Raw genomic sequence first — 27,914 nt, forward strand, 5'->3', positions numbered from 1 at the left:
ACTCAAAACTATATTTGCAGCATAGTTGCCGTGTTGTTATCGCATAGAACAGCCACTATAGCCAGTCGGCCCAACACAGGCAAACACAGCTCGGCTTGCGCCTCTCAGGAGGTCGGGCAAGGATGCGACAGACCTTTCGTAGAATGCTTCCGTCTCGTAAATATGTTCGATAACACTTTCGTCACCGAGCGAGATGAAGTCGACATGGACCTTTAAGCCTTGTGCCGCATCAAACGAAATCTTGCCGTCCGCTTCGACACCAAAGCTAGCAGTGCCAGCCATGACTATAGAATCATGGTGACATTATTACAACATATAGCTGTCCATAGTGTTGGAACTTTTGACATACCAGACTCCAGTATTGTGGCTATAATACTTGGGGCAGAAACAACATCGAGGTCCTCGGACTTCTAGCGCGAGGAATGGGCCAGGCTAGCGGCGCCACCAACTAGAACTAGCTGAAGACGCTGCTCAGGGTGGACAAGACGAGTGAGCGCGCGGAAACACGCAAAAAGTGCGTCTCGAACTGGCTTAGGGCAGAGAACTTGCTTGGGCATCCTTGGCAGCGTTAAGGGGTAGGCTAATGAAGGGTGGGTATGGGCGATGAAGATGAATCCATTGTATATATAGCAAAGTCTAATCTGAAAGGTTGTAGTACAGAGCTTGATCAATATACGTGTTACTTTCACACACCAGTGGCTATAGTCCAGGGATCTTTCACGAGTTTATTTATGTATTTATATATTTGTTTACATCCGAAAATAATACTAAAAGTCCACCCCAGACCATTGTAGCCGCAGCAGCAGGCACGACTTCGACCGGCCGAGTGTCCTTGGGAAGGGGGCCCAGGGGTATCGCGTGGCTTTTCATTTTCTTGAGTTAATCCCTGGAGGTATAAGAACCTTCAATGATGCCCCTAAACTCGGCCAAACACTCCTGCCAAGCCTTCCTCCCTTCATCCTCCTCCACCCACCTGCCCACCCGATCAATACCTTCCAAGTCCGCCACCATGTGCGACCGATCCGTCGTACCGTCCAAGATGCTAATCCCACCGAGACCCAGGACGAGCGCATACTGCGCAACCGCCGGATAGACACCACACGCCTCGACGATCCGCTTGATGCAGCCCGCCCGCTGCCTCAGCTTCCCGCCGTCGCCGCTGAGCGTCCAAAAGGCCTGAAAGACCACCCCCCTCGACGCACACAGCGCCCGAAGCGGGACCTCGTAGCGGCTGCCCGGGTAGAAGCGGTTCTGCACCACGACGGGCGGCATGGGAGTCGTCGTGGGCGTCGGCATGGGCCCGTCGAGCAGCATCTCCACGTCGGCAATGCTCGCGTTGCTGATGCCCAGGGCGCGCACCCTGTGCGGGACAAATGAAGCCATGGCGGCCCACGCCTCGGCCGTGCCGGCGGGGGTATCGAGCGGCGAGTGCAGCACGAGGCAGTCGATGTAGGACTCGTCGTCTGAGTCGGTGGTGGCGGCCAGGTTGCGCAGCGACGACGCGACCGACACGCGGACCTGTTCCGTCACGGACAAGCTCGCGTCGTAGGGCATGTTGGAGACGTCCTGCGCGGGTGGGGGCGAGTACTTGGTCTGCAGGAAGAGGTCGGAGCGAGAGACGATGCCTGCGGCCACGGCGCGCCGGACGCCCTCTCCGACGAGATCCTCGCGGTAGTGGCGGGGTTGGGCGGCTGTGTCGATGCCGCGGAAACCGATTTGGAGGGCCTCGAACACCAGGTCTGCCGTCCGTTCCTTCTTCCACGCCGTGCCGTACATCAACCTGGGCATGACGGCGCCCGTGGTGAGTATGTGGTCCGCCGCCAATGCCGAGGCTGTGTGTGGCCCGGGTGTGCGTTTTGTGGTCGACGACATGGCTGCCGAGGATTGAAAAGCAAGCGGCTTAATGTTGTAGTAAATACCTTGAGGCGAATTGTAAACAAGGCGTTGTCGATGACGTTGACTTTGGTGGCGTGACAAAAGGTTGAGTTTGGCTGTTTGCAATGTTAACAGACGGCTGTTCGATATTATCTTGAGAATCATTTATAACCTGGTATCCGGTCACTAGACTTTGAGATAATTGTATCTGAAAAGGAAATGGCGTGTTTATTCTAAATCTTGTATAGGTATGCAGATATTTGGTATCCCATTGGCAGGGAGAAAAGCTGCTGCGAGACTGCCCAGAAACATGTGAGACTCCAAGTGCATTCAACAAAAGTAGGAAGAACCCGTTGAGAACGAAAACCTTGCTCTTTCCTGCTGCAGTGGCGAGGAGAAATTCAATCTCATTGGGTTAAATGGAACCTACAGTACAAGATATAAAAATAAGCGCCTCAGCTTCTGTAAGTAGCCGTCGTTTTGCTATTTGAGTGGACAAGATTGATGACAAACAACCTGTGCAGAATCGATCAACCATTTCACAATGCTACCTACCCAAGGCCGATCTGAGCTTTGTTTGCCAACGTCATTGGATTGGTGCGGGGTCTTGGGGTTGGTTGTTCCTGCTGCAAGCGGGTAATGTGCCTGCAGCTTGATGTACAGCAAAATATACCTTACCTTATCTTACCTTACTGTATGTATGTAGGTAGGTCATAGAGTGTCAATCTGCAGCAGCCAGGGTGCATCGGCGCCCGAGCGGGGCATTACATTGTAATGGGCGGGGCATTACCGGCGGGGTGACGGCTCGACGGTGCCGATGGGATGAAGCATCCCGGGGTTGCGGGGGTTAAAAATGTGTGCACCAAAGAAGAACGGCTGCTAGGTCGGATTAGGCAGGGAGGGAACGGGGCCCGGCCGAAAGTATAAAATACCGCATCTTTGCTTTTAAAAGGCTCCCGGGGTGGTTTGGTGATTGATCTAACGAACATATATCAAAGACACCAACAAAATATATCACGTCTTGCAGACTTTTACATAACGAATTAGGCTAGGAAGTTAATCAAGTGCACAACTAAGCTTCGAGGCGTTTACTTTGCATCAAGTCAGCAACTCAACACCCCAGTCTCAAGATGACGTCGTCCACATTCACGGTAAAATGGGGAATCATGGCTACTGGAGGCATAGCCGAGAGTATGTACTACTACACCAACTCACACAATCCACCAGAAAACGACCCAAAATGAAATAATTATATATATTTTTTTTAAAAAAAAAAAAAAAAAACTTATCACTCACATACCAAACAACCCATTCTCCAGCCTTTGCCAAGGATCTCCTCACAGACCCCGCCATCCGCGACGTCAATGACGTGCGGCACGACGTGGTGGCCGCCGCGTCGTCCACCTCGGCCGACCGCGCGGCCGCCTTCCTCAAGAAGATCGATGCGCCCAACCAGGACGCCAAGGCCTACGGCTCGTACGCGGAGCTGGTGGCGGACCCCAACGTCGACATAGTCTACGTCGCCACGCCTCACAGCCACCACTTCCAAAACGCCATGCTGGCGCTTGAGGCCGGCAAGCACGTGCTGTGCGAGAAGTCCCTGACCGTGACGGCCGCGCAGACCCGCAAGATGATCGAGACGGCCAAGGCCAAGAAGCTGTTCCTCATGGAGGCCGTGTGGACGCGCTACTTCCCGCTCAGCATCAAGATCCGCGAGCTCATCAAGTCGGGCGCCATCGGCAGCGTGTACCGCGTCATGGCCGACTTTTCCTTCAACAACAGCGCCGCCGACGGCGGGCTGGACTTTGAAAACAGCAACCGCATGGTCAACCCGGACCTGGCCGGCGGTGCGCTGCTGGACCTGGGCATCTACTCGCTCACCTGGGTGTTCCAGACGCTGTACCACACGCAGGCGGCGGGCAGTAAGGAAAAGCCCACCGTGACGGCCAACGTGATGCGGTACGACGTGACGGGCACCGACGAGACCACGACGGTGCTGGTGGGGTTCCCCAAGCACAAGGCGGTCGGCGTGGCCATGACGTCGCTCCGCGTGGCGTCGGACGTCGACGGCAAGTGGACCGCCGGGCCGACGATCAGAATCCAGGGCAGCGGCGGCGAGATAGCAGTCTACGGTGTGGCCGCCAAGCCCTTCAAGTTCCACGTCATCCGCAAGGGTCAGCAGGAGCCCGAGGTGGTCGAATGTCCGTTCCCCAAGGACGAAAAGCGCGGCGGCTGGGGCCATGGTATGTACTGGGAAGCTGACGAGGCTGCCCGGTGTCTGCGGGACGGCAGGCTCGAGAGCGAGGGGCTACCTCACGAGGAGAGCATTGCCATCATGGAGGTCATGGAGGAGACGCTCAGGCAGGGTGGCGTCAAGTACCCAGAGTTGATCACCTCTGATGTCTACGACCCCAAGAGTCCGCTAAACACAGGAAAGGCGTGATCCCTGGAATGGGAGGGTGGTTTGTAACAGATGTGAAGCGGGAAGTGGAAACCAGGGCTAGTATCAGGCTCTTGATTTTCCCGGGATTGGGCTGGCTGGATGGGATGAACGAACAGAGTGATCGATATAGGCTCTGGAAAACGAACGGCAGCTGGACACGGCAAGGGTTGGTTCATCCAGTCGCAATTTCCGGACGGAGGTTGGGGATTGAGGCGAGAACTTGACGTTTGTGAGTTTGTTGCGGTCATCCCAAAGCGAGCCCTGTTGATATATAGTTATGCTTCCGAGCCTGTCCGGTCGCTGATTCTGAAACTTTTTCTTTTCTATTTATTTTACTTTGATTCATTCTCGCTCTTTGGCTTTATCGGATTGTCAGTAAAATGCCGTTTTGGCTGATGGGATTTTTTAATTTTCCTTTGGTTTTATTTCCAAGCATCAGACAAACCTCGTCCATTCCAACGTGTTTCACCTCAATTGATTTCCAGAAAACATCGTTAGCGGCATGCAGGTCCGTTGGAGATGTTTTGTTTCTGACAGACCAACAGATGGGAATTTAATCAAAATCCCCACTGGACAAGAGAGCATTATTGTGGAAGCTACCTCGCTCACCTACCCTTAGTAAGGTAGGTGAGTAAGGTAGGTACTCAGCGATCAGATTCGGGATGTATTTTAGGATTGATGACGAACAGAAACTGCAAGAGACGCGAAAGCGAGTACGAAGGGTAACTAACTAACTGGCAAAAGAAGTTGAAAAAAGCTTGTCACTCGCCTAAACACCCCCTCCATAAACCCCCTTGTAAGGCCCCACCTTCTGGATTAGGTTCCAACTTATTAATGTTCCCAAAACAGCATATCGATCGTTAACCACTAAATGACAGGGACAACAGGTGAGGTGCAACCTAGTAATAATCTCACGATGCAAGTTACTGGTAGATAGGTACCTACCATGCAAGTACCTGAATACTACCTAGGCATCTAGGTACCATGCAAGGTATTTAATCAATCGGAGAATTTTACTCATGTTGACTAATTAGCCGAGAATGCTTCCCTCAAAGTCTAAGTGAAAGTTTGCTTTTTACGTGCTCAGACTTACATAAGAAAAGAATAAAAGAAAAAAAAAAAGCGAGAGGGGGGAAAAGTCCAAACCATTACTGTTATCTATTTTGGGAGTCGGCCCGTAGCAGCTAGCCTAGGCCCTTCGTGTAGGGTTCGGCATCAGTGCCGAGGGTGTTCGCCAAGTTGTTCGGCTTTTCCCTTTAGGCCCCTCCAGTTCAAATAAGTTCGGTGGCTGATGGGGGACGGACATTGGAGCATTGAAATTCCAAGACGGCAGAATTCATTAGAGCCATCAAGCTTGTGAGGGAGGCAGTTGGGGAGTTTGATATATACTAAGGTGCACAGTGAGAAGAAAGGTGGGAATTCAAATACCGACAATGCATTTCTTTGCCAACATGCATGCCTTGCTGCCTGCCTCATTTATCCATTGTCGTCATGTCCCAAATTGGCGCGGCTAGTCAAACCCAACGTGTACGTAGTCGAAGCAGCCCCACATTCAGCCCAGTACTACCACGCCTTCATCATAGTGGGGCGCTACCGCGGGGTGAAATCTCAGAAAGACAGCGCAAAAAGCTCATGATGACACCGCTAGAGATGTGCTGCCAACCAAAACGACGTCCAGCTGCTTTTTTGATACCTTCTCCAAGTGTTACAGACCGGTTAAACTCACGTTAATGACCTCAAATCTCGATCACTTGCTTTGAGCAAGTACCATAACTACCCCGAAGTTCGATCAACGGGGAAGCGTAGACTGAGAGGCACCAGGGGGGCGTGTTTCTACAAATGTTGAAAGCCAGGTGATTTAAAGAAAAAAGATTAACAAGGCAAAGAGATATCGTCAGCTAGCAGACTGCACCTAGTTTGGACGCTATTTTGAGACACCTCAGCTGAACTGAGAAGCTTGTTGGATCACCGGCGCATCGTACGCCTCGGTTCTAAAATTCCACCAAGAAATAAACTAGAACCAGCTAGCCCTACCCGCCCCAGCCGCAAAACTTCCCTCCCTAGCCGTTTGGTCGGTTAAGGGGCCTGCCTACTTCCCCACTACCGCCAACTACACGATTACAGCGCAGCTGGTTGATTTTGGAGAAGACAAAAAAAAAAGAAAAAAAAGAATAAAAAAAAAAAAAGAATTCTTTGGCCAGCATGGCGGCCACGCAACTAGCAGTAGCAGGGGACAGGAACGTTGACGACAACTCCGTCATCCCATCGGAACCCGCGGCTACTGCGACTGCTAATGCTACCACTATCACCAACACTACCAACACTACACTCTCCTCCAGGGCCACCCCCTCAACCCCGGCCCCTGCACCCGACGCCACCAACGCAGAGTCGTACGAGGCCCAGCACGTCCACCAGGTCTACAACACCATCGCGCCGCACTTTTCCGCGACCCGCCACAAGCCCTGGCCCCTAGTCGCCGCGTACCTGGCCTCGCGCCCACCGGGCTCCCTGGGCCTGGACGTCGGCTGCGGCAACGGCAAGTACCTGTCGTGCGTGCCGGGGACCTGCTTCGCCCTAGCCAGCGACCGCAGCGACCAGCTGGTCGGCCTCGCGGCACGCTCCGCCGGCCAACAAAAACAACAAAACAACCAGGCCTTGGTGGCAGACGGCCTGGCCCTGCCGTTCCGCGATGCCCGCGCCGATTTTGCCATCTGTATCGCCGTCGTGCACCACATGAGTACGCGCGCCCGACGCGTCGCCGCTGTGGCCGAGATCCTGCGTTGCCTGACGCCGCCGGGTCCGTCGTTTGACGATGCCGATCTTGGTGCCGAGTCCGGCAGGGCGGGAGGCGGCGGGACCGTCATGATCTTCGTCTGGGCGCTGGAGCAGTCGTCTAGCCGGAGGGGTTGGGGTGAGGGAGGGGAGCAGGACCTTTTGGTGCCTTGGGTCATGAAAGGAGATCAGGGCAGAGAGAAGAAGAAAGGAATTCAAAAACGCCCCGCCGCCGTTGATGGCCAAGAGGGGCAGAAAATTGGACAGGATGTAGAGAAAAGTTCCCCGCAAGCCGTTGGCAAGCCTGATCAGACGTTCCAGCGGTATTACCACCTGTATAGAGAAGGCGAGCTTGAAGAGGACATTATCGCGGCCCAAGGGCGGGTGCTAAGCAGTGGTTATGATAGAGATAACTGGTGGGCCGTCGCTAGCAGAGCGGCACCGTCCTAGTCACTCCCAGCAATATTTTGTTTTAAAACTCACAGCCGAGTCACTGAGAAAACCAATTGAAAAAAAGGATGAACATACAAATCTAACGCCCATCATAAGTAGTGACGCATGACTATCTATCCATAAAATGTCAGCAAAGGCTCTGGGAATGCAGAACCATCGTATCAAGGATATCTGAATGCCACCCACGTCGCCGTCATCTCTAAATCAGAGAAAAAATAAATTAAACAAAAGCAAAGCAACCCAGTGGCGCTTGTAAGATGGGTAGTGATGTAAAGGGGATAAAATAAAGAATAGTAAACAAAACAAAATGAGCAAAACCATAAGACAAGGTTCATTAGAAACGAGAAACAAGGGGAAAAAACATATCTCCACCGTACAAGAACAAAAGTCTACCGTCATGAATCGTCCCCAATCCTCCATCCAAAAAATCTCAACTCCTCTTTTGGTCAGCCGCCTAGCAGCACGGCACCTCTGATGTGAACTCTAACCACACCCAACGCCATTGCGCAATGTTCGCTTCGTATCAAGAACCGCCAGTAAAAAAAAAAAAAAAAAAAAAAAAAAAGAAACAGCAAAGGTAAGGAGAGGCCTTGAGTTCAGTATGCCAAAAATGACAGCGATGTTGCGGGTAATTGCCGTTTTGAAAAAAGAAAAAAAAAAGAAAAAAAAGAAAACGTCTTTGTAAACAGAACGTGCACAGGGTGCTGCAAGCTAGGTGCGAGGTTAATGGAGAGTCCCGTATCGTTGGTTTTCCTCAACGCTTTATAGAGTTTCTACATCATGCGGCGACTTGCAAGCTCGCTCTGTTCATCCGAGCGTGGGTCGTATTGCCTCCGACGACTCGCTTCAGGACCATAGCCAGGGCTTGCGCGCCTCTTGACACCAGAAGGATCCATGAGTTGGTATGACGACGGCGTCGACAAAAATGGTCCTGGGCTTGCAGTTTGGCTATGCACGGGGCTGGTACCGGGCATTCCCATGGAGTATGCTGGCGTGCTATATGGGCTCACACCAGTTGTGAGCTCTGAAACCCCAGGAAGCATGCCGCCACCTCGGCCCGCGGTTGGCGGTGGAAGTGCCCCAGTATGTATGGGTGCGAGGTTGTGACAAGGCAGCGGGGCACTGCCATACATCATTCCCGGGTCGCCTAGCTCGTGTTGACTTTGTGGTCTGGTGACAAGGGATCGGCCGGGCGGAAGATGTGTTGGCATACCCGGGGTGCCACGCCCGCCGTAAAAATCGCGTGGAACGCTGGTTTGCGAATGTGCGTGGTGGTGATGACCTCGAGAAGGTGAGGATCGGTGGTGAGGGTTCTCTACGCTGCTTCCAGATAGAGAAAAGGGGGTAGTGCCTGCACGACGTGCCATCTCGTGCTCGCCAATCTGCCAATGCATTGCCTCGGCTGCTCGCCAAGGCACTTGCATCTCCTCTGCAAGTTTGGCCCACATTTCGGCTTTCAGTCTGAGATGAATTAAAGTGATTAGCCGCTATTCGTGTTTTTCCTATAGTGACAGCTTGTTTACTGGCTCGGACATGACGTGTGTGTCGTGTCTGAAGACAGTTGAGATCAATACTTACCGCTCATATAGCCTCGCAAGTTTGTTCTTACGCTCTTCGTCCCACTCACTTCGCCTTTCAAGATAGTTCTGATAATGCAACCGGCAGCTAATGGAGCTACGACCCGGTAAGCGCTTGGATATCTCATCCCACTTCATGCCACTGCCACGAAGCTCTATGATGATGGCGTCTTCTTCTGGAGTCCATTTACTCTGTTTCTTGGCGGCCTGGGGCCCCTCAGCCATGTGCGGCGCCATTGTCCTCCTGGCTTGAGGAGGTCCGACGGCACCAGAGCCTGGAACAGCCGTCAGGCCCTGCGTGAATCCAGGCGTACCCGCGGGGCCGTAACTTGGCGCGGGTGCAAAAGATGTACCAGGGGCTGGTCCCGTTACCGGCCCCGGTCCCGGTCCCAGTAATGGCGGAGGCGGTGCGTAGGATGGACCAGGCCCGGGGCCAAATGCGCCCGATGTATACTGCGGCGGTGTTAATGTAGAGGGCGGCGTGATATTTGGAGTGTACGAGGAATAGTACGACGGCGGTCCGCTTGTGGTGGTTGCTGTCGGTGCCGTCGGCGGGGACTCAGAGGTCGACTGGGCTTGATGCGGACGAGCGGCCGAGGACTCATTTGAGTCGGAACCCTTGAGGAGCGAGGCGATATCCACGTTGGCGGTGTCTCGCCTACCTTTGCCTTGAGCGGCGGGCCGTGGTCATCGGCGCAAGCAAGCTGCGCGGCGCTCGTCGGTATGCGGCGAGGCAGATGGACTGGCGTGATTTTCAAGCTGCGATGTTGAAGACTGTTTGGGCGGCAGAATAGCAGGTGAGAAAAAAAGTGTTGAGGATAACAAAGTGCAGCAATTTCGGAGAGTTTGGCCAGGTTGATGTTGCGCAACTGAGAAATATTGAACGAGGCCCAAGTTCCCTGGCAGCACGAGACCTTGGACCCTTGCTGACCTTATAACACGGTGCAGCCCGGCTTTCTGGTCCGTGGGGAACCGCAACAAGAGACCGAAGAACCAAGTATGAATCTGGTGCAGCGTACAAGCAGGAGAGGCACTGGGTAGTTCTCGTGCAGGAGGGGAAAGGCCTGAAAGTAGAAGGCTAGTTTGTGGGAGAAGTGTGGCAGCAGCTGGTATAGAAAACCCTTGATGCTTGACAGAAAAGAAATATCAGAGTTCGACCAGGGGTGGGCTTTTTCTTTATTAGGAGGATAGTGTGTGGTCTACTAGGGGTACCGAGTCTCGACCAGACCATATTAGGCGTTTCCCGACAAAGTTGTAGCCAATGACAGAGACACCACGCGCAGATGTATATCGGACTGGATGAAAGTCAAGGACGGGAGTCCGACAAGGAAATGGCAGGCTGACCGACGGGATAGTACGTCAAGTAGTCAGGCCGGCTAGTTGCGTGGTAGAACTTTGCTCGGTTCAGATGGGCTCTCTGCCGCAAGCAGTAGCAGTAGTCATCGTAGTGTCGTCTGACCGCTCCAACCCCTGGACTGGTTTGTCGCGGTATTCCTCTTCGGCTGTTGACCGTTGGCTACCTTGTCATGTTGGCCAAACCTGGGCAGGGGACAGGGGAATAGGCGGTGGGCAAGGAGTTTAAGGGAAAGTAGAGATAATGGAGAACAAGAATTGGATATTCTTCGGGAAGATGCGCAAAGTCGGTTGGACAAAGGTTGGTCGGGGTTGCGTTGGGAAGACTTGAATGGCGAATCGTAGGGCTGGCAGCCCAGCTGGGTATGTCAGGTAGCTCGTCTAGGCAGTAGGTAGGTACCTATGGGCTCGGTACTTTGAATGGTGTGTGGGTGGGATTGGCTTGTCAGTGGTAAAGAGGGTCAAGAGGAGGGCAGTAGGCAGTGTGTTTGTAGTTTTACTCTGCTTCTAGCTTATTATAGCCAAGGAATAGTACGTGTAACCTGGTGGGGGGCGGCAGGCTCCAGGGTTCGAAGATAGGGATGACGAGCTACCGAGGATTGTACAGTACAGTATGTACATACGGTAGTATTAATGGGTGAATGAATACCGGTAAATGGGTGGGCGAGTGGGTGGAGCGGCAGTGAGAAGAAGAGTATGCAAGGGTGCTAGAGTTGGGGAAGATGCATCAATAACGCTAGCAAATATTCGATCCAGATTTGCTGAAAAGATCGGACTGGGGTGTGCAGATGGAGGGGGGGTGAGGTTGACGGGAAGGCAAGGTACCTACCTCCAACCTACTGCGCGTGTATGTGCAGATGATGCGAGTGACCATGCTTCTTTGCTGTCTGTCTTTGAGGAAGAGAGGGATAAAGAGAGAATAAAAAAAAAAAAAAAAAAAAACCTAAGCTGTGGGACCAACAGTCTCGATTATTGGTGGGGAAAAAAAGAGAGTAAGTTGGATACCTTGCTTCGGTACATTTCTGAGTACAGTAGGCAAATGTTCCTTGTCAGTCGTTGGTGTCTCGAAGGTCTCCTGGGTCTAGGCCATACTTCTGGTGCATAATCTGACGGGATGGGATAACATGAGATGAGATGAATGGTTTGGAGGAGAGTGGGTGTGCATCCTCCATGTCAACCTGTGACCAGGCATCTTAACGTGGCTTTGTTATATGAGTTCGTCAAGCCAGCGACAGGAACCGGAGGCTCCTGCTACTACGTCTGAAGATCGAGGGTATCATCATGCCAAACCTGTTTGCCGGAGGAAATGAAAAGTACAATGATCCATGGAAACGAAATATCCCTGAGGTGGGGACAAAGTGAAAAAGCAAACAGGCAATCCCCGATTAGCAAGCCATTCACCTTCGTTGGGATAAGCTAAAGAGCGGGAGCGAACGAGCAGCATGCAGATGGGCAGCAAGAGACCCAAAGAGAGAGGCTGTGGATCGGTACCTATGAGAGCATGTCGTATCTCATTGTTCTTTGGCCAGCGACATTGCGATTATCTGACAATCGGTAGATTTCCCGCCTCCGGTGGCTGTTTTGAGACAAAGAAAGCTAAGCCGCCGCTTGATCTCGTTGTGGAGGATCACCGAGTCAATGGTTCTGGCGTTTCCAGGAATAAGAAGAAATGGGGGAAAATGAACAAAAAGTGAGAAGATCAGATGTATCGAGTCGAAAACCAGGGTCGGACATCTCGGGGATCTCGAGTACCTGAGGTAGCTAGACAAAAAGAAAGTATATGCCTAGCTTGAATCTCTTGGTACGGATAGGGTCGACAGGCTACAACCTATGAAGTATTTTCAGCTCCTAGGACAGGTAATTTAGGTGGTGTGGCTACCTACCAGGTACCTACCTTACCTACCTTACCTTACCTACCTGGGCAAGTACGGCATCCACAAGATTCCTTTTTGTCGCCATTTCCTGTATTTGTACCGTACCCGGGTGCTTCTCCCGTACCTGCCCAGAATACTGCAGAGTTACAGCACAGTCTCTTTGTGTCTGCGTACAGTAAGCACCCGGTGCTCCTTCCCGATGGTACCGTCCATCAAGACTGTTTCCTGCCCATGTCCTTGACAGTTGGTTGACCCACTAAGGCCCAAATGTTATTTAGCATGGTAGAGCCTTTTCCCATCAATCCAGGCCCGTTTCGGGATTTGCAAGGGATTCTTGACGGTCAGGTTACTTTGGTAGGCAGGTACTCAATGAGTAGGGATCATGGCAAGAGAGAGAAGGGAATTTCGGGGACACGAACTAAAAAGGTTGTTGCACTGTTGCGGCGGACTGGGTTGGGCAACCAGGTCAATCGCAGCGAAACTAACGGAGGCCCGAACCCCAGAGCATGATTGCGGGACCTGGTTTTGGTTGCTTTTCCTCGAACGGTTTGCTTGTTGGGGTAAGCAGAACAGCTCGGCAAACCAGGACGACGAATATCAGCAGAAGCAGAAACAAGATGGTAATCAGGGGTGCCCATGGGAGCTTGATAGGGGACACGCAGTCATTTCATGCATGGAGAGCTCGCAAGTTGTTTCGACAGGCGTGTCGCTAGAAAATCTTGACGTAGCCAAGACCAGTCTAGGATTTCCTTTTTGCTAAAGGGCGACATGTGGTCAAACCGATCTTAGGTTTTTATTTTTGATTTCTTTCGACCCCTAGTTCTAGTGGAATCTAGGCTAATGGCGGGTTGGCAAAATCAATTTATTAGAGGTAGGGTAGCGGAAAACCATGAAGACAAAAAAGAACAAGAATGGAAATCAGCAACTTTTCAGGCCCCTGTAGACATGAGCATTGTGATGCATTGGCTTGTGGAGGATGGAATTCCATTGATGGAACTAAGTTGAGCGCCAAAATCAGCCGCGACGTGTGACAAATATCAGGGTAGATCCATAGTCAGCCGAGAAGATATAAATCGTTCGGTCGGCTATTATTACTTCGTATTAATAAGTGATCGCAATAAAAAGTTGAGGTGCAAAAATAACAAGAAGAGGGAGCGAACAGAGTTGCAATCGAGTAATGAAGAAATGTACAAAGCAGGCCTGTTGCATAGCCCACACGTCGAGTTTGAAACCGGCGCTTGTTCAGCTATTTTTCGCCGTGTCGCCAGCAGGTCGATCTTGCCATGAGTTGTCCATGTGCTGCGGGTGTGATGTGTCTGTTGTCGGTCTACCGGACTAAACTATTTTCCAACCCAATCTATCTTACATATCTACTTTTTCATCGTCGGAAAAAAAAAAAGAGAAAAAAACTAACAATAAAATAAATAAACAGTGAATGCGTACTGTTGTTTCTAGAAGATGAAATTACACTAAAAAGTATACACGACACAGGTCTGCTTGCATTTGCATCACAACGCTCCACAACCAGCACGTTATCGTGGTAGTTCTCCGTAGAAAGTGACGAATGTGGATTGAATGCAACAATCGATCTGGCTAACGATTTAAATTGCGCCTAACGATTCGAAGGCAAACTTTCCGATGGCAAATTATCCGCTTGGTCAGGGACAAGGTGCTTAGCCGCTACAAGCTCTGAACCAGGTAACGGGTAGGGGTGTGTTTTCTTTGAATTGGAGACGTTTGTTTTTGCGCAACCCTATTTTCTCAGCTTTTGAAGCGGGCAGGCGGGCGGAGCGGGCAGGCAAGCAAAGTGGATAGGGTGTGCATACAGGCAAGAAAACGGCGGCAGGCAAGCAACAAAAAAAAAAGTCATATATATTCATCACGGGTGTAAGCGCTTCGCCCTGGTAAAATGCCTACGTAGGTATATTAAATTGTAATCATAAAATAAAAGAATAAGAAAAGAAAGAAAGAAAGAGGGAGAAAAAAAGGCACTGTCTCAACAGGTCGCGTGCTGGGAACAAGACGCTACTCGCCCTGTTCATCTGGACACAAGCACGAGCCGAAGCGATCACACTCGGATTGATTGACCAACGATCCACGCCTTGTTACCGAGACAAAACCATGAACGACAGACATGAGTATCTCACACGACCAGATAGATTTCCAATTCCATCTTCATCCGTTTTACACTTGGCAGGTAGGGACAGATCCCAACCTAACCCGTGTCATTCGAGCGAGACGGTTTCGGCAGCGTACCGAATTGTAAATCTAGGTGGAGCCGTTTTTTTTTTTTTTTTTTTTTTTTTTTTTTTTTTTTTTTTTTTTTAAACAGCCCTGCCTCTTTTTGTATGCAGGGGCATGATTTGCAGGCATTCAGTCGGTTGGACGGCAAGACCATAAAAGGGTGCGGTGCGGGACTACATTAATACAGTGCTTTGTTCTTTTTTTTTTTTTTTTTGCAAAAAATTGAATAAATCAATAAATAAGTAGAACGAAATAAAAAAGAGCTACTGGTACAAGAAGCAGCTACTAAACTAAAAACCCGTCGGTACTGGCAAACGACTTCGTCATCGGCCCATATGAAGTTATACCGAAAACCGGATGAAGTGTACCTACATATCCATTTTTGTGTTCGGCCCCTCGAATGTCGACTCAGGTTGCGCCCTGATTCGGAAAAACCTTTGACTAATTTACACCATGACATGCTCTTATTGTCCTCTACTTTGTTTTTATCTCTTGATTTTTCTTATTCAGAATCCCACGTTTGGTTCTCGCTCCTCTTGTCAACTCCCTTGATCGCCTTCCCTTTTGGGTGTTCCGCGACTCGGGTCCATACTGTACGTCGGGGTCTTTTTTTTTTTTTTTTTTCTTGTCGGAATTAGCCGTCAGCTGGCCAGAATCTCCCACTACCGCAAGACCGCGTGTTAGGTTCAGCAAACATTTACTACTTACTGTACATGTACAGGGGGTGACCCGATATCCAAGGTTCAAGCCTGTATCAACATTATTACATTTCCGGTTCTGTATATCGTCATCCCTCACTTGGGGCAAGACTAACTACAACGTGGTAGGGTAGACAAGAGTCAAGGGCAAATGAAAATGGATGATCCTCTTTTGTACGTTGTTTACTTTGTTGTTGATTGTAAAAGTCGGTCGACCTCGGTCTACAATTAATTGTTCGTCTATTTTCACACACCCTTTTCATCCACTCTTTCGTCTTGTTGGAAGGAAACGACTGGAATTCCCCAAATGCAGAAAGAACTGTTCCGTCAGTGACACATGGCTCGCTGTACTCGTATGCCGTCCTCGATCTGACAGGGCTGCAGTCATCCCGACTTGACATGCAGACCTCTGCGGTGCCTATCCCTCTTTTAAACCGCTTTAATCAATTTGAGTTTTCTTTTGACTCGCCAAAAGGTAGTTAGCTGTTTGCGCAGTACGACGTAAATGACGAGATGCTCAAGCTTAATAACCAGCGTCCAGTTCTAGACCTGGTCCTAATGTGGATTACAGTTATCAAATTCACTTGGAGGAATCATGGCGGAATGCCATTTCCAGTTCCGCGTTTTCCAGATCATGGTACAACACTCGACTGGATTTTTAAACTTCTACGTCCCTGCCAAGACTAAGCAATGTTGGACTGTCCGGTAGCTCAAGCATGATGCCTACTCTAAAGCGCCGCGTATGGACGATGCTGCGTCGCGAATTCGTACCCAAGTATAGGTTTGCTTCAGGTATAATTATCTTTTTTTTTTTTTTTTTCTAACGTCATATTTTGATACCCTAGCAAGTTAGCACCCCCTTTTTATTTACTTTGCTACCAAAATAAATAAACACAAAGAATAATCTCCAGGCCTAGATACTTCAACCAGCCCGCTCCAGATTGTGTCTGATCGTTCTTTGTTCGCCATCTAAACCCAAGTTAAACATCGACGGCCCACAATCGTGAACCATGATCGCCATGGCCCCCTTCGCAATGCGCGTTGAAGACCATTAAAATAAAAACTCGTTCTCCTTTTATTTCGTCCAAACACCTGAGACCCGCCACTCTTTTAGAATACGACGCTGAACGGCTGGTTCATCCCCGCGCACCACTTCTTTCTCTCTACCACGTAATTACAGTACATGTCAAATGCAAAAGTTGCCAATCACTTCTTCAATGCAATCTCATGCCCAGCTTGCAACAGATAGAGAAATGCTGAATTTCTGTCGGGGTGCCGAGCTTGCCTTTTGTTGCTTGAGCGTTGTGACGACCATGGTTTTTGTTTTCTTGATGCATCGTCGTAGAGATACGTTTTTTATTATTATTATTTATTTGTCCACACAAGTATGCCATTGAACTGATCAAACTCAAGATCGAACAGAAACTTGATCATGCCCCTTCGTCACGGAATTCCGGCGCCGTAAAGTAGGTTCGCCCATCTCAAGTTATTTTTTTTTCTTGGCCAACCCCGGGCTCTCAAAACACAAACTGTCCCGCCCGTTTGTCCAAGGAGCTTACAAGTATCCCTGGGCCAAAAACCAATGCTGCTATTCCAAAAACAAACCGATACTTGGCCCCTTCTGACCGTGATGGTAAGTTGATCTGATTCTTTCTTTTTTTTTGTAGTTGATTATTGTTATTATTAACATTATTCTACCGTACAGGACCATAAGCTCCTGGGACACGTGGCTCCGTCGCGAGCGAACCTCTGGCTTTCTGCGCCGATGTTTTACTTTTCCGTCTTTCTTTTTTCTCTCTCGTCTTTCCCCACCCTCTGTCGTATTCCCACACACCCACCCCCCTGCCAGTCTATGATTCCAGCACAAAAAAAAAATTGGAAAAAGAAAAAAAAGAACTACACCTTGAGTTGGAATGTTCTCCCGCGCTATCTACGGTCAGTAGATTGTTTGATTCGGTCGCATGCAGAATTTGGAAGAGCAGGGCCCAGGCCTGAACCGAGCCCCAGTAAGCCGAACAATAGACTCTTGAGGTGGGAAAAAAGATGCCCAACAGCCGCTTCTGGCTTCTTCTTTCAGGCTGGAGTCTGGAGATCGGGAAGCATAATGTCGCCGCCCGAACCCCCTTCCCCCTCCCCAAAACAAGCGTTGTGCAAATCAGAGCTGAGGGAAATCCGAAAAAAAAAAAAAAAAAAAAAAAAACCTTTTATCTGTTTGCACAGTCTCAATAACGAACCACTCACAGACGATTGGTTTCCCAAGACTACGGCACGCTACTTGAGTTTAATATCCGCCCGAATAAGCATCTTTCTGTTTTCCCTCCCCCCTCCCCTCCCCTCTCCTCCCATCCGCCGCCGCCTCCTCGATTTTTGCCTGTTTTGTCTTGTTTGCTTTGCTTGCTCGCGTCCGTCGGGATCTTGGCATTTCGGGACCCGGTCGATCCTTTATGTCGTGCTGCTTTTCGTCTATGCTCTCCTAGTTCTGTCTGTGTCGCCCTCGCTCTCTCTATCCTTTTTATCCTTTTCTTTCCCCTTTGTCTCCGTAGTTCTGAGCAGGGGTTGTTTTACGGAGCTAAATGGTGCTTTTTGGGTGCCGAAAAGCGCCTCAGCTACGCCACAGAAGGATTTGTCGATGGATCTCGGGCTGCGAAATGGCAACGCCAAAATGGCAACGCCACTCCACAAACGTATGCAGTTTGTCAATGCATACTTTTATTTCTTCATGTCTTGGCTCGTTGCGAAAACGCCCGGCGCACGCACTTTGTACCCAGAACGTTTCCGAGTCTCGGAAAGTGACCCCAATCGAGCTCGTATTGTGATTTGAACATTGGGGTTGTGTTACCATGGAAGACCCTGTGCAGCTGAAGAGCAAGCCCAAAATTATGCTAGTGATGCCCTTGTCGTCATTCGTTGGCGGGCGATACAATACAATAACGAGAACAGCGTTCCTGGTTCGTGTCTGCCGTCACCGGCGGTGAGCTGTGCCAGTCGTTTTCCTCCCGCTGCGGAATCACCCGGGGCTATTCTCCGGATCCAACCCCTGGTTCCGGAAATTGCCCCTACTTTGTTGACTTGCCTAGATCTTGTCTAGCCGTACGCCTTGTTCAGAAGCTGGTGCTGAAGGGTGTCAGTGGCTGAGTACCGTACCTGCTTCTTCCACCGTGCGTTCAGAGTACTCACACCAGTCTCTGTTTGCTTTGGCGGTGAAGCCTCGACTCGACGGTGAGATCCCGGGCTGCCGAAACAATGCCTTCGTGGCGTAGGCGCGCGCAGTGGGTAAACCTTCTCCTACCATCCATTGTTAGCCGGGCATTACTGTTGTGAGACGTTCCTCATTTCTTCTTTGAATCTATCTGCAGTGGCTTCCGTTGTTGACTCTGTTGAGCCCTCCTGTTTCCAAATATGCATGTTTCTTGGAGCCCAGAGGATCCTAGCCGGTGAGTAACGTCACGGTTGGCGTGGAAGACCCTTATTTTAGTGCTTCTGAGCTGTGATGGTCATATGGTATGGAGCATTTGTGATATGTGCTCAAGACTGGGGGCCAAACGGTCCAGATGCATCATCTTGACTTTGATCTGCCACTACAATGTAGAACCATCTTCCCTACCCAGCCTGGCCAGGTCTGTCTATGCGAGACTAATTTATCCTGTGTCTTTCGGAAGTCGCAGTGCTATCATCTATGAGGTAGCTATCTTTATCAGGCCATGGTGTTCAAGCAAGGATTGAGGCGAGGCGAGACGGCCCGGGTAGGTCTTTGTTCGTCATTGTTGTCATTCATGGGATGTATGTGACATTGCCTCACATCATTCATCAATCCGTTTGTTCTGTGACGCGATGCAGTCGCCCTTATGTCACACTGCGTTAAGCGTAAAAATGTACGAGCAGGAATCGTTCACGATATGGAAGCCCTACCACGACGACGCAATCTGAACCTTGACCTCTCAAGACTCGACACTATCATAGGTTGTGATCAACCCTTGACGCTCTGCACTTTGTGTGGTGTAAATGATCTTGTCAATGGATAAAGACGTCGAAAAGACGGATGCCTGGTCTGCTGTACAACACATAGCAGCATACATACCTAGACAAATGTGCCAAGTCTCATGTGGCCTCGACGACTGCAAATGCAGCAAACGCAGGCCACATAGGGTAGCAGCATCTCCCTGAATTGGCAATCCTCTCATCATAATCTTTTGAGATGCTTCCCCCACGTGTCCTGCCTGCGGAAAGCAGCCTCAATCTAGGCACTGCCCGGTACTACTTGCCCGAGGGGCCCGCACGCTTGTGTTGTAATTGTTGTCTTGCAGTTGAAACAATTGGGCACGGTTAGCTGCCATTTCGAACTGCAGCTATCCTCGTGGCGGTCTGTCCCAGATGATGCAGCAGTGACCGGATCTGGCATATCGTGACGGGGGAGACAAAGGGAACCTCTCGGATGCTGGGTAGATGTGGGGGAGAGGGAGAATGGGGGCGGCTGCCTGCACTGCAGCAATCAAAGCGTTTGTTCGAGAAGCCGAAGGGTTTACAGTTATTGACGCTATTGCCAACGAACAGATTGTTCCCTCGATAGGACAACGGAGGGTTTCCATCATGCACATGTATGCAGCCAGATTGGTTGGTGATGACGACTTGATCATTTTGTTTTGACGATTAGGCGGTGTGAGGAGCAAGAGCTGCCGAGATCCCGATTTGTAATGTAAGCATAGAGATCAATTTGGTTTTGTATTTGATGGAGTATCTTGTCAAACTTATTGTCCAACTGAGTATTTCTGATGGTTATGGTTGCGGAGGAGAGCAAGAAGACGACGATAGATACCTTACCTACCTAGGGTTGGTAGACAGATGGAAAGGCTGGACCCTAACCCTACCGACTTACGGATGTTCATGTATTCGAGTGGGCCCCCCTTTCGTGGTTGTGTCGTGACTTCCCCACCAAGATCCAGTGTGTCTGCTCCCCGCGGTGGACATGTGCATAATGGATTCAATTTTCTGGCAGGATTCTCCTCAATCTCCTTAAGCTCTTGTCTGTAGGTCTGATACAGAACCGTCACCGAATTACTTGCTCTTACTGTTGAACCTCCGCCAGTACCGACAGGCTCTCTTTGCTAACCAGAGAATCATCGAGTATTGTATGAGTCAAATCCCTTCTGTAATAGTTCCTTGCAAGGTCTTTGGGGTTTGGGCTTGGCGAACCTCTATCAGGATCCGTTGCATGGAGCCTTCCAGCAGGACCCGATACCAAGCTGACAAATTCATTTATACCAAATAAAGTCTTCATTGGGCCAAACATCTAGCCCTTGTTCAACTCAAGGCCTCAGGGAAACGTTGTCTCACAATAACGCGAACCCACAGACCCTCAAGTGGACTTTCGAGTGATATATCAGTCTTCAAGATGGCAGACGTCTCACTGCACATCGTCTCAGAGAACTCAGCGTCTGAGCGACGCATCACGCCGTCGTGGACCATAGCAACCCTCAAGACCAAGTTGGAGCCCATAACGGGCATTCCGCCTTCTTGTCAGCGGCTGTCGCTCAAAACGGCAACCGGCGATGCCATTGCCATCGAGGCCGCAGATGAGGAGGCTACGACGTTGGCTGGGTTTCCACTCACACCGTATTCTGAGCTTAATGTGAGTTGGATGATGCTTGCAGCACAGCGTACTGCAGGAGTGTGCTGGTTATCTCGTGTTTTCCTGCACATGGAAAACTGCTGCCACGAGCAAGATACGAAGAGACAACGGGCTCTCAACTCCTCGACAGGGGCACAGCAAAGCTTGAGCCTAGTAAATGCATTGTTGTATACTAAGAATTGAGCATGGTCCTTATCTGGTTCATGGTTCCAACATTCTTTCACGGCGGATAGGTGAAATAAAGTTGCCCCTTTTCAGGCTCACTAACAACCCTCATCCACAGGTCATCGACACCCGGCCACCAAACGCTCGACCAAACTTCACCGACACGTCCAACGTCGACAAGTATGTGATGCCCGAGGAGGAATACGCCCAAAAGACCGACTCAGTCCTGGCGTGGAAAAAAGCTCAGAAGCTTGGACGGTTCGATCCCAACGCGCCGGCGATGCTTGAGGCCAAGGTCGCCGCCTTTGCGCGCGAGGTCGAGGAGAGGGGCATCGCCGTCGGCAAGCGTTGCCGGGTTGGTGGTGAGGACACCCGCCGAGGGGCCGTCATGTACGTCGGCGAGGTACCCGAGATCGCCACCGGCCCCGGCACCTGGGTCGGGGTCAGGCTGGACGAGCCGGTGGGAAAGAACGACGGAAGCATCAAGGGGAAGAGGTACTGGGGCGAAGGTGAGGGTCAGCTGCATGGTCTGTTTGTGAGGCCCGAGAGGGTCGAGGTTGGGGACTTTCCACCGCTGGATGATTTGGAGGATGACGAGGATATGGAGGAGATTTGATCATGTGTTTCTGGGATTCTCTGCTTGTCGCACATATCAAGAAAGCCTTCAAGTCTGGATGCGGACTGTTATATTTACTACAGGCATTCCTCATCCGCAGGGCGGCGGGAAACGAGGCTTGAGGCCGTTCCTGAAAAACAAGACTATTATTTTCGTGCGGTGCTTGATGGGCAATTTTCTCGCAAGAGCCTCGCTGTACGATCCAACACGAGTTTGTTAGAATCATCATGCCCCTTGTGGATATGATGGTAAGCCAACCCTGTCATGCCGAGTTGGTATCGATTCATCCGACGGCTGCTTTGACTATAACCGTCGTAACGACGAGCTCATATTGGGCGTGATACAGGTTTCACGGATCTCACAAACCTTCTGGCAGAGTAGAAATAAGGACGAATAACAATTTGCCGATGGAGGCTGTGAGATTGTAGTAGCCAGTCTCCAGTTCAGCCTCGGCTCTTTGTTCAAGCAGACCCGCGGCATTCATCACCGAGAGAATCTACAGGACATGAGATAAATCCCCAAGTGTTTACAGTCGCCTCGTTGTCTACAATCTTTGGGGACACGCTGGAGCTGGGCTTTGGTTGGAATATGAAATCACTTCAGAACTGATTTGCAAAGACATGCTAGTCTTCTGCAGATGTCACCACTTGTTGGATATTGTTTCCCATGAGAGAAGCAGCTCAGCTCGCTTTGCCATCTTGCAAGCTCGTTGCCTTGGCGTTTTCTGAGCTGCCTAGTATAAGCCGAAGACCGATTCAACCTTGAAGATCGATCGCTGATACCAGGTTGTAGTTTACGATGATCACGAGGCAGGCAAGCACCTTGCGAGACCTGAGCTGAAGAATAACAGTAAAGCCCTCCTGAAGATCCTGAATAGGAAAACGACGATGACAAAGTTCGTCGGAGAGTCGGAGTCATGATGCTGACCTGATGAACCTTAAGATACTGCACATCCTTTTGGGGACAGGAAGTCGACCCTCTCTGACATGAAAAGCTGCCGAGGAACCGTCTGAGCATGGCAAGGCTACCGCGGGTTTTGCGACTTGTTTGTGTTCGATTTCGCAGGCCTCAATCGATCTGGGATAAAAACTCCCCGAGTTTTCCGTCGTCGACAACCCAGGGTTGATGCCGGTGCCGCATTTGTCGTTTTTTTTTTTTTTTTTTTTTTTTTTTTACCGAAGGTGTGGTATGCAACTAACTCTATGTATACCAGATAGACTAGACTATAGAAAACTGCATTGCCAAAAGTTATCTGTTAGTTGTATAACACCTGTTGTCCCTGCCAAACCAGCATTCTAGGGTTGATTTAGGTGCGTTGCCCTGCCTAAACCTCCCTGGAATTTGCCGGAGCCGAGATCGGCAGTAGGGATGTGGCGCCCACTCTGTGACATTTGATGTATGACGTGCCGCACTGGCTTTTTGGGCGCCCCCCAGGGTACGTTTCAGGGTCTTCTTTGGCGTGTTGGGGACACCTTTTTTCTTTGGATATGCTCACCGCTATTGTACACACAAGACACAGTATATAGTCGTTCTAGTATTATATGATTCCAAGCCACAATGCATTCATGCGACTGTGAGTGGGTGAGGGTGTGGGTGTGGCGTGTCTTCGTCGTTTCTCCTCTTGCCCTCCTCATGTTAGCACTGCCTATCCCAGCGATCATTTACGAATGTGTCTGTAGCACCTCTACCTAGCGAATATTGCCATCCAGTAAAACCCACCCTGGTCAAGTATCTATTCAACCTGACAAGTATACAAATACTCCTTAGAAGGCGGTTTCAGCCATTGCAAGTCAATAGGTTGAATTGAGGGCATCAATTGTCCGTGCAGGCATCTAATTGGCCGCTAGGTTGCGACGGAATTTGAGGGTCGGTAGCCGAAGTATCCTTCCTCATTACCGGTAGACATTTGTTTGACCTGGACCTAGTACTGTACGTAACTTAGCCAGGTTATAGTGTTGAGAATTAGGGTCTGGACTAGCAGTATTATGCTACGGTGTTGCCCAGCCGTGCACATGGCTGACGTCTTACGCCGCAGGGGACTTGTGTTCGTCACAGACCCCCAATACCACCCGAGAAAGAAAAAAGAATTAGATGATTGACGCGAATCATGTTCAGTGGGCGCCACTTTGTTTATTGATCAGCGACTGAGTGCAAGTTTGTTTCTCTTGTTTTGTGAACTGAGTTGTTCGATGGACAGGCAGCAAGCAGTTTTTTCCCCTATTCAGGACCAACCTGCCACTTAGGATTTGGCTGACGACAAGCCACCAATCACACATCATCAATGAGTACTTCATAGTAGGTATGAGGTACGATATACCTTGAACACCTACCTGCTTAGCTAAGTACCTGACATATTCGGGTAGATGTCGAATTGCAGTCAGTGCTTATCATAGCTGGACTTTTGAAAGTTGATTGTTCAAATCCAGCAACAGACATCCTAGGTAGTCTAGCTATGTCATGTACATAGGTACCTATCTCCATGGTTTGTTCAAGCTACCATGCTATAGTTCTAGACTAGGTAGTTTGGTGATAGGTAACTATGAACGCATCTGAAAAAAGTGGGTTCGTTGATGAATCGATGATGTTCGTCGATCAAGTTCAACGGTTCAAGCTCTTCAATCTCCTACCACCCAAGTGCGCAACTACATTAGGTGTGATCAGTGGAGGGCCGTCGTGACCGACTTGGCATGTCAGATGTGCAGCAGGGATGTTTTGAGGCGGCTCCACGAAGTGTCGGGCCCTTGGTTGCCTTTCGGGATTTGGTACCTGCATACCTACCTTACCTTATGCATGAACAAAAAGTGGCCCCAAAACAGCTTCGACGTCTCAGAAGCTGCTTCCTCGCCATCCATGCGGCGCATATACGTCTCGGAGTTTGGTGTCAACCAGGAATTGAACATAGCCTAGCTTGTCTAGGTAAGTCTTGGGGTATGGAAAATCAGGCTGACTGACTACCTGCCGGCTAATTTCTTGGTTTACCAGGCAAGGTACCTACCTTACCTACCTTACCTGCCTTAGATAGATGGTTTTACCGTTACGTAGGTCAGGTAGGAGGTAGGTAGTGAGTCCTTTGCGACACGCTCGTTGGGTCGGGCTTACTGCATGTAACAACCTAGGTACCTAAGTACCGAACATTGCGCGCAATACTTGTGTCCTTGCTTGCATGTGGTCTGTTCATAGCAATGGTGACGTGACTGCTTGACAATTAAGGCAGGAACGATGATGGACCATCAAACCTTCTTCCTCAGTCTTCAATCTTTGGCAGTCAAATCCATCTTTTTGCCCCACTAGACTAAGGTAGTACACATGAACGGCTCCACGTCCACATCCGGGCACATCGTCCAATTCTACCACCTCCCCTGACCGATTTCTAACTCCATCCTACCGGGTTTGCTTGACTCTCCGGACCTCGGATCTCGCGACGTTTGTTTGCTTTGCATCTTGTTCCTGTTCCTCTCCACAACAATTCCTCACATTCATTCGTGGCACAGAGTGACAACAATCAAGATTTTCCTAATTTGTTCTCCCCTCGTTGGTACCTACATTCCCTTTTTCTTCTTTTACTTTTTCCTTCTCTGCACCCACATCTGCGCGAACTCCACATTGGCCGTGCATTTACGTGCGTCTGCTTCGCCCCGCCTACCTTAACCACATACCTGGCAGACATCTTGGGACCCCGGGTCTTCATACACTTGTTGCTGATCCAGAAACCGAACCAGAAAATCCGACTTAACCCCATCCATGTCTTCGCTGGAGGGGATGTGCCGTAAACATCCGATTGATCCTTGACTGCTTCACTGAGCGCTCCCTCATTACACCTTGACCAGCTCCCCGTTTTCTCCTGGACCTCTCTATTTGTCCCTCCAACTGATGTCCACGATTCTCTCGCTCTCCTCAAGCGCATGCGCAAGATCGCTCTGCGTTTGCCTCATTTAAAGGTGGTACGCGGAATTTCCGACAGTTCCGCCGCCCTGGAGCGGCGACGCATACTGGAGGGCACGTGAGCGGGGCATAGCCGTGACGACGTCGACCGTCGCCGGCGAGAGATACAATGCCGCTGCTACAATTACTACCACTGTTGGCCGTGCTGACCGCCGCCGCCGTGGTCTCGATCCCGGCGCAGGATGCGCTTGATGTCTCTGCCTACCCGGTGCAGCATTTACCTCGCTATCAGGAGGAATCTGCCTTAACCCTGGCCGTCTCGGCTCCCGCTGGTGGCCCATATTTGACCTTCCCAATCGTTCCGTTCACTCAGGAAACCGGCTTGAATGCCTCGCAGTCGCAGAGAGGGGTAAGATTGATCATGTGGATACACTCGGTGTGCGCAAGGTGTGTGCCTCTTGTGCTGACCACCTTTTTCGTATCCAGATGGTCCATATAGAAGGCCAGATGATAGTGGCTACACAGCAAACATATGCTGACTTGGTCTACTCGAACGCTGTCGCTTATCTGTGTTGCGACTCTCTGAACAACTCCAATGTCACACCCGAGATGATGCTCAGAACCATCATCGAGAATCAACCCAAGGCGATATTACTGTACACCCAACAGGGCAACTGTTGTAATGTCACGGGCTTGGGAGACCGATCGCTGTATCAGAAGGTGTTTACTATGATTGATGCAACTGAGGCTTCGTCAACGTTAAATCTGTCCACGTCGGCAAACGGCGCTCTGCAAGCTGTTATCTCGGGCAATTCGACACGATCTGATGGCGACGATACCAGCCAGACCGGCAATAACTCTGCCGTAGCTATGAGCGTCCTCTACAGCATCACCGGCCTGATCACCTTACTGTTCCTCGTTATAATAACAATAGGAGCTGTCCGCGCGCATCGATATCCGGAAAGGTACGGTCCCAGGAATGCACACGGCGGAAGGCCGAGGCAGAGCAGAGCCAAGGGCCTTGCACGCGCTGTGCTGGACACACTACCAATCGTGAAGTTTGGGGCGCCGCCACCGACCGAGGGGAAGCCCGACCCAACATTGGAACTCGAAGATGGCGGATTGGAGCCTGGCAAGAGGAATATGTCCGCGAACCATGTGCAAGCCCACCACCTTTCCACGATTCCCGAAGATGCGGAAGCCATTCCGACGGGGGCCAATTCTGCTATGAGAGAATCGCGCATAGCTCCTGCCCAACTGTACGACGCTGCCGCGGTAGCCCAAGGTCGAACAGATCCACTAGATGACGAGCACCTCGGGTGCTCAATATGTACAGAGGACTTTTTGGTTGGCGAGGACGTCCGCGTACTACCGTGCGATCACAAGTTTCATCCAGCCTGCATTGATCCGTGGCTGATCAATGTCTCGGGCACATGTCCCTTGTGGTAGGTGTTCCGTACCACATGCAATACTTTTGTTGCTTCGCACTTTCTCCCTCTCAAACGGGCGATCCAATGACTAACCTATCATGACGTTTCGTCTCCAGTCGACTTGATCTTCACCCGCATAAGAGTACTGATGAAGAAGACGAGGGTGACTCAACACAGCTCCCTCCCCCACTGGGAGCCGATCCGGAATTTGAAGTCGATACACGTGGCACGAACCGTGACAATCGGCGATCGTCGCGACTTTTTGACATTCATAGACTGAGACATGCTTCAGCTGAAGAACGAATCGAGGTTCTGAGACGATACCGTAGAGAATCACAGGAGCGACCAGCTGCCAACGTAAATGCCGATGACGAGAACAGCCGCACCTCACGGCTGACTGCCCGCCTCAAGGAGAAATTCAGGGTACGCACACGAGCACAGCCACCTGGACATCGGAGGCCGGGGCCAACGTCGCAAGGACCGGGTCAAATCCTCTGATATGTTTGACAAAACAAGGACATCATGACCTACAATATGACGAATGCGGTTTCTTGAAGAATAACCCTCGTTACACTGCACCGGATACAGCCCATTGCGCAGCATGTTATTTTTTTCAGTACAGGCATCAAGAAGCCATCCTCCTGGAACGAGGAGCACAAATGAAATCCAAGATCGCCGGTACAAGGGACTATGTTATGTTTGGGGTGGGATAGCATTGCAAGGCGTTTTATACAAGGGTAATTGGCAACCAGAGCATAGTCTGGTACTAGGCTTTTCAAACTGCATAAAAGCCAGTTGATACATTAATATAAACGATGAGCATGGAATTGTGAGTGTTGAGTCAATTAGCACTTTGGCCCGTTAATAAACTCGGTGAGATTAGCGTTCAACACTATTTCTCTTGCT

At 50.4% G+C, this 27,914-nt stretch overlaps 10 protein-coding genes across 10 annotated transcripts; 6 read left to right on the forward strand and 4 right to left on the reverse strand.

The window, feature by feature from the left end:
* Positions 1–36: 36 nt before the first annotated feature.
* PgNI_00204 (uncharacterized protein) lies at positions 37–557 on the reverse strand (the record flags this gene model as incomplete). Its single annotated transcript, XM_031120287.1, has 3 exons — positions 37–284; positions 350–410; positions 450–557. 3 exons carry the CDS (start codon positions 555–557, stop codon positions 37–39), a joined length of 417 nt encoding a protein of 138 aa, XP_030986528.1.
* A 322-nt stretch (positions 558–879) lies between these two features.
* PgNI_00205 (uncharacterized protein) lies at positions 880–1,872 on the reverse strand (the record flags this gene model as incomplete). The annotated part of the gene is made up of 1 exon (XM_031120288.1): positions 880–1,872. One exon carries the CDS (start codon positions 1,870–1,872, stop codon positions 880–882), a length of 993 nt encoding a protein of 330 aa, XP_030986527.1.
* A 960-nt stretch (positions 1,873–2,832) lies between these two features.
* Positions 2,833–4,318, forward strand: PgNI_00206 (uncharacterized protein; the record flags this gene model as incomplete). The annotated part of the gene is made up of 2 exons (XM_031120289.1): positions 2,833–3,066; positions 3,195–4,318. Exons 1-2 carry the CDS (start codon positions 3,006–3,008, stop codon positions 4,316–4,318), a joined length of 1,185 nt encoding a protein of 394 aa, XP_030986530.1. The 5' UTR covers positions 2,833–3,005.
* A 2,202-nt stretch (positions 4,319–6,520) lies between these two features.
* PgNI_00207 (uncharacterized protein) lies at positions 6,521–7,540 on the forward strand (the record flags this gene model as incomplete). The annotated part of the gene is made up of 1 exon (XM_031120290.1): positions 6,521–7,540. The coding sequence occupies one exon, from the start codon at positions 6,521–6,523 to the stop codon at positions 7,538–7,540; it is 1,020 nt and encodes a 339-aa protein (XP_030986529.1).
* Positions 7,541–12,716: 5,176 nt separating this feature from the next.
* PgNI_00209 (uncharacterized protein) lies at positions 12,717–12,857 on the forward strand (the record flags this gene model as incomplete). The annotated part of the gene is made up of 1 exon (XM_031120291.1): positions 12,717–12,857. The coding sequence occupies one exon, from the start codon at positions 12,717–12,719 to the stop codon at positions 12,855–12,857; it is 141 nt and encodes a 46-aa protein (XP_030986526.1).
* Positions 12,858–16,736: 3,879 nt separating this feature from the next.
* PgNI_00210 (uncharacterized protein) lies at positions 16,737–17,528 on the forward strand (the record flags this gene model as incomplete). Its single annotated transcript, XM_031120292.1, has 2 exons — positions 16,737–16,922; positions 16,995–17,528. Coding segments are annotated over exons 1-2 (585 nt in total), but the record flags the coding sequence as incomplete, so codon positions are not given.
* A 934-nt stretch (positions 17,529–18,462) lies between these two features.
* PgNI_00211 (uncharacterized protein) lies at positions 18,463–18,585 on the reverse strand (the record flags this gene model as incomplete). The annotated part of the gene is made up of 1 exon (XM_031120293.1): positions 18,463–18,585. The coding sequence occupies one exon, from the start codon at positions 18,583–18,585 to the stop codon at positions 18,463–18,465; it is 123 nt and encodes a 40-aa protein (XP_030987816.1).
* Positions 18,586–20,260: 1,675 nt separating this feature from the next.
* PgNI_00212 (uncharacterized protein) lies at positions 20,261–21,968 on the forward strand. Its single transcript, XM_031120294.1, has 3 exons — positions 20,261–20,415; positions 20,558–20,915; positions 21,199–21,968. The coding sequence occupies exons 2-3, from the start codon at positions 20,679–20,681 to the stop codon at positions 21,694–21,696; spliced, it is 735 nt and encodes a 244-aa protein (XP_030987813.1). The 5' UTR covers positions 20,261–20,415; positions 20,558–20,678; the 3' UTR covers positions 21,697–21,968.
* Positions 21,969–25,113: 3,145 nt separating this feature from the next.
* On the reverse strand, positions 25,114–25,907 carry PgNI_00213 (uncharacterized protein). The gene has a single exon (XM_031120295.1). It carries the CDS (start codon positions 25,598–25,600, stop codon positions 25,199–25,201), a length of 402 nt encoding a protein of 133 aa, XP_030987814.1. The 5' UTR covers positions 25,601–25,907; the 3' UTR covers positions 25,114–25,198.
* PgNI_00214 (uncharacterized protein) lies at positions 25,748–27,833 on the forward strand (the record flags this gene model as incomplete). The annotated part of the gene is made up of 3 exons (XM_031120296.1): positions 25,748–25,987; positions 26,065–27,023; positions 27,125–27,833. The coding sequence occupies 3 exons, from the start codon at positions 25,748–25,750 to the stop codon at positions 27,504–27,506; spliced, it is 1,581 nt and encodes a 526-aa protein (XP_030987811.1). The 3' UTR covers positions 27,507–27,833.
* Positions 27,834–27,914: the final 81 nt, after the last annotated feature.

The sequence above is a fragment of the Pyricularia grisea genome (assembly GCF_004355905.1).
Source record: "Pyricularia grisea strain NI907 chromosome Unknown Pyricularia_grisea_NI907_Scaffold_1, whole genome shotgun sequence".
Lineage (NCBI taxonomy): Eukaryota > Fungi > Ascomycota > Sordariomycetes > Magnaporthales > Pyriculariaceae > Pyricularia > Pyricularia grisea.

Bases quoted from the DNA above. Each gene is read 5' to 3' on its own strand.
- PgNI_00212 (XM_031120294.1), top strand. From the start codon at position 20,679: ATGGCAGACGTCTCACTGCACATCGTCTCAGAGAACTCAGCGTCTGAG. The intron at 20,916-21,198 runs GTGAGTTGGATG...CCTCATCCACAG, and splicing joins CACCGTATTCTGAGCTTAAT to GTCATCGACACCCGGCCACC.
- PgNI_00213 (XM_031120295.1), bottom strand. From the start codon at position 25,600: ATGCGCTTGAGGAGAGCGAGAGAATCGTGGACATCAGTTGGAGGGACA.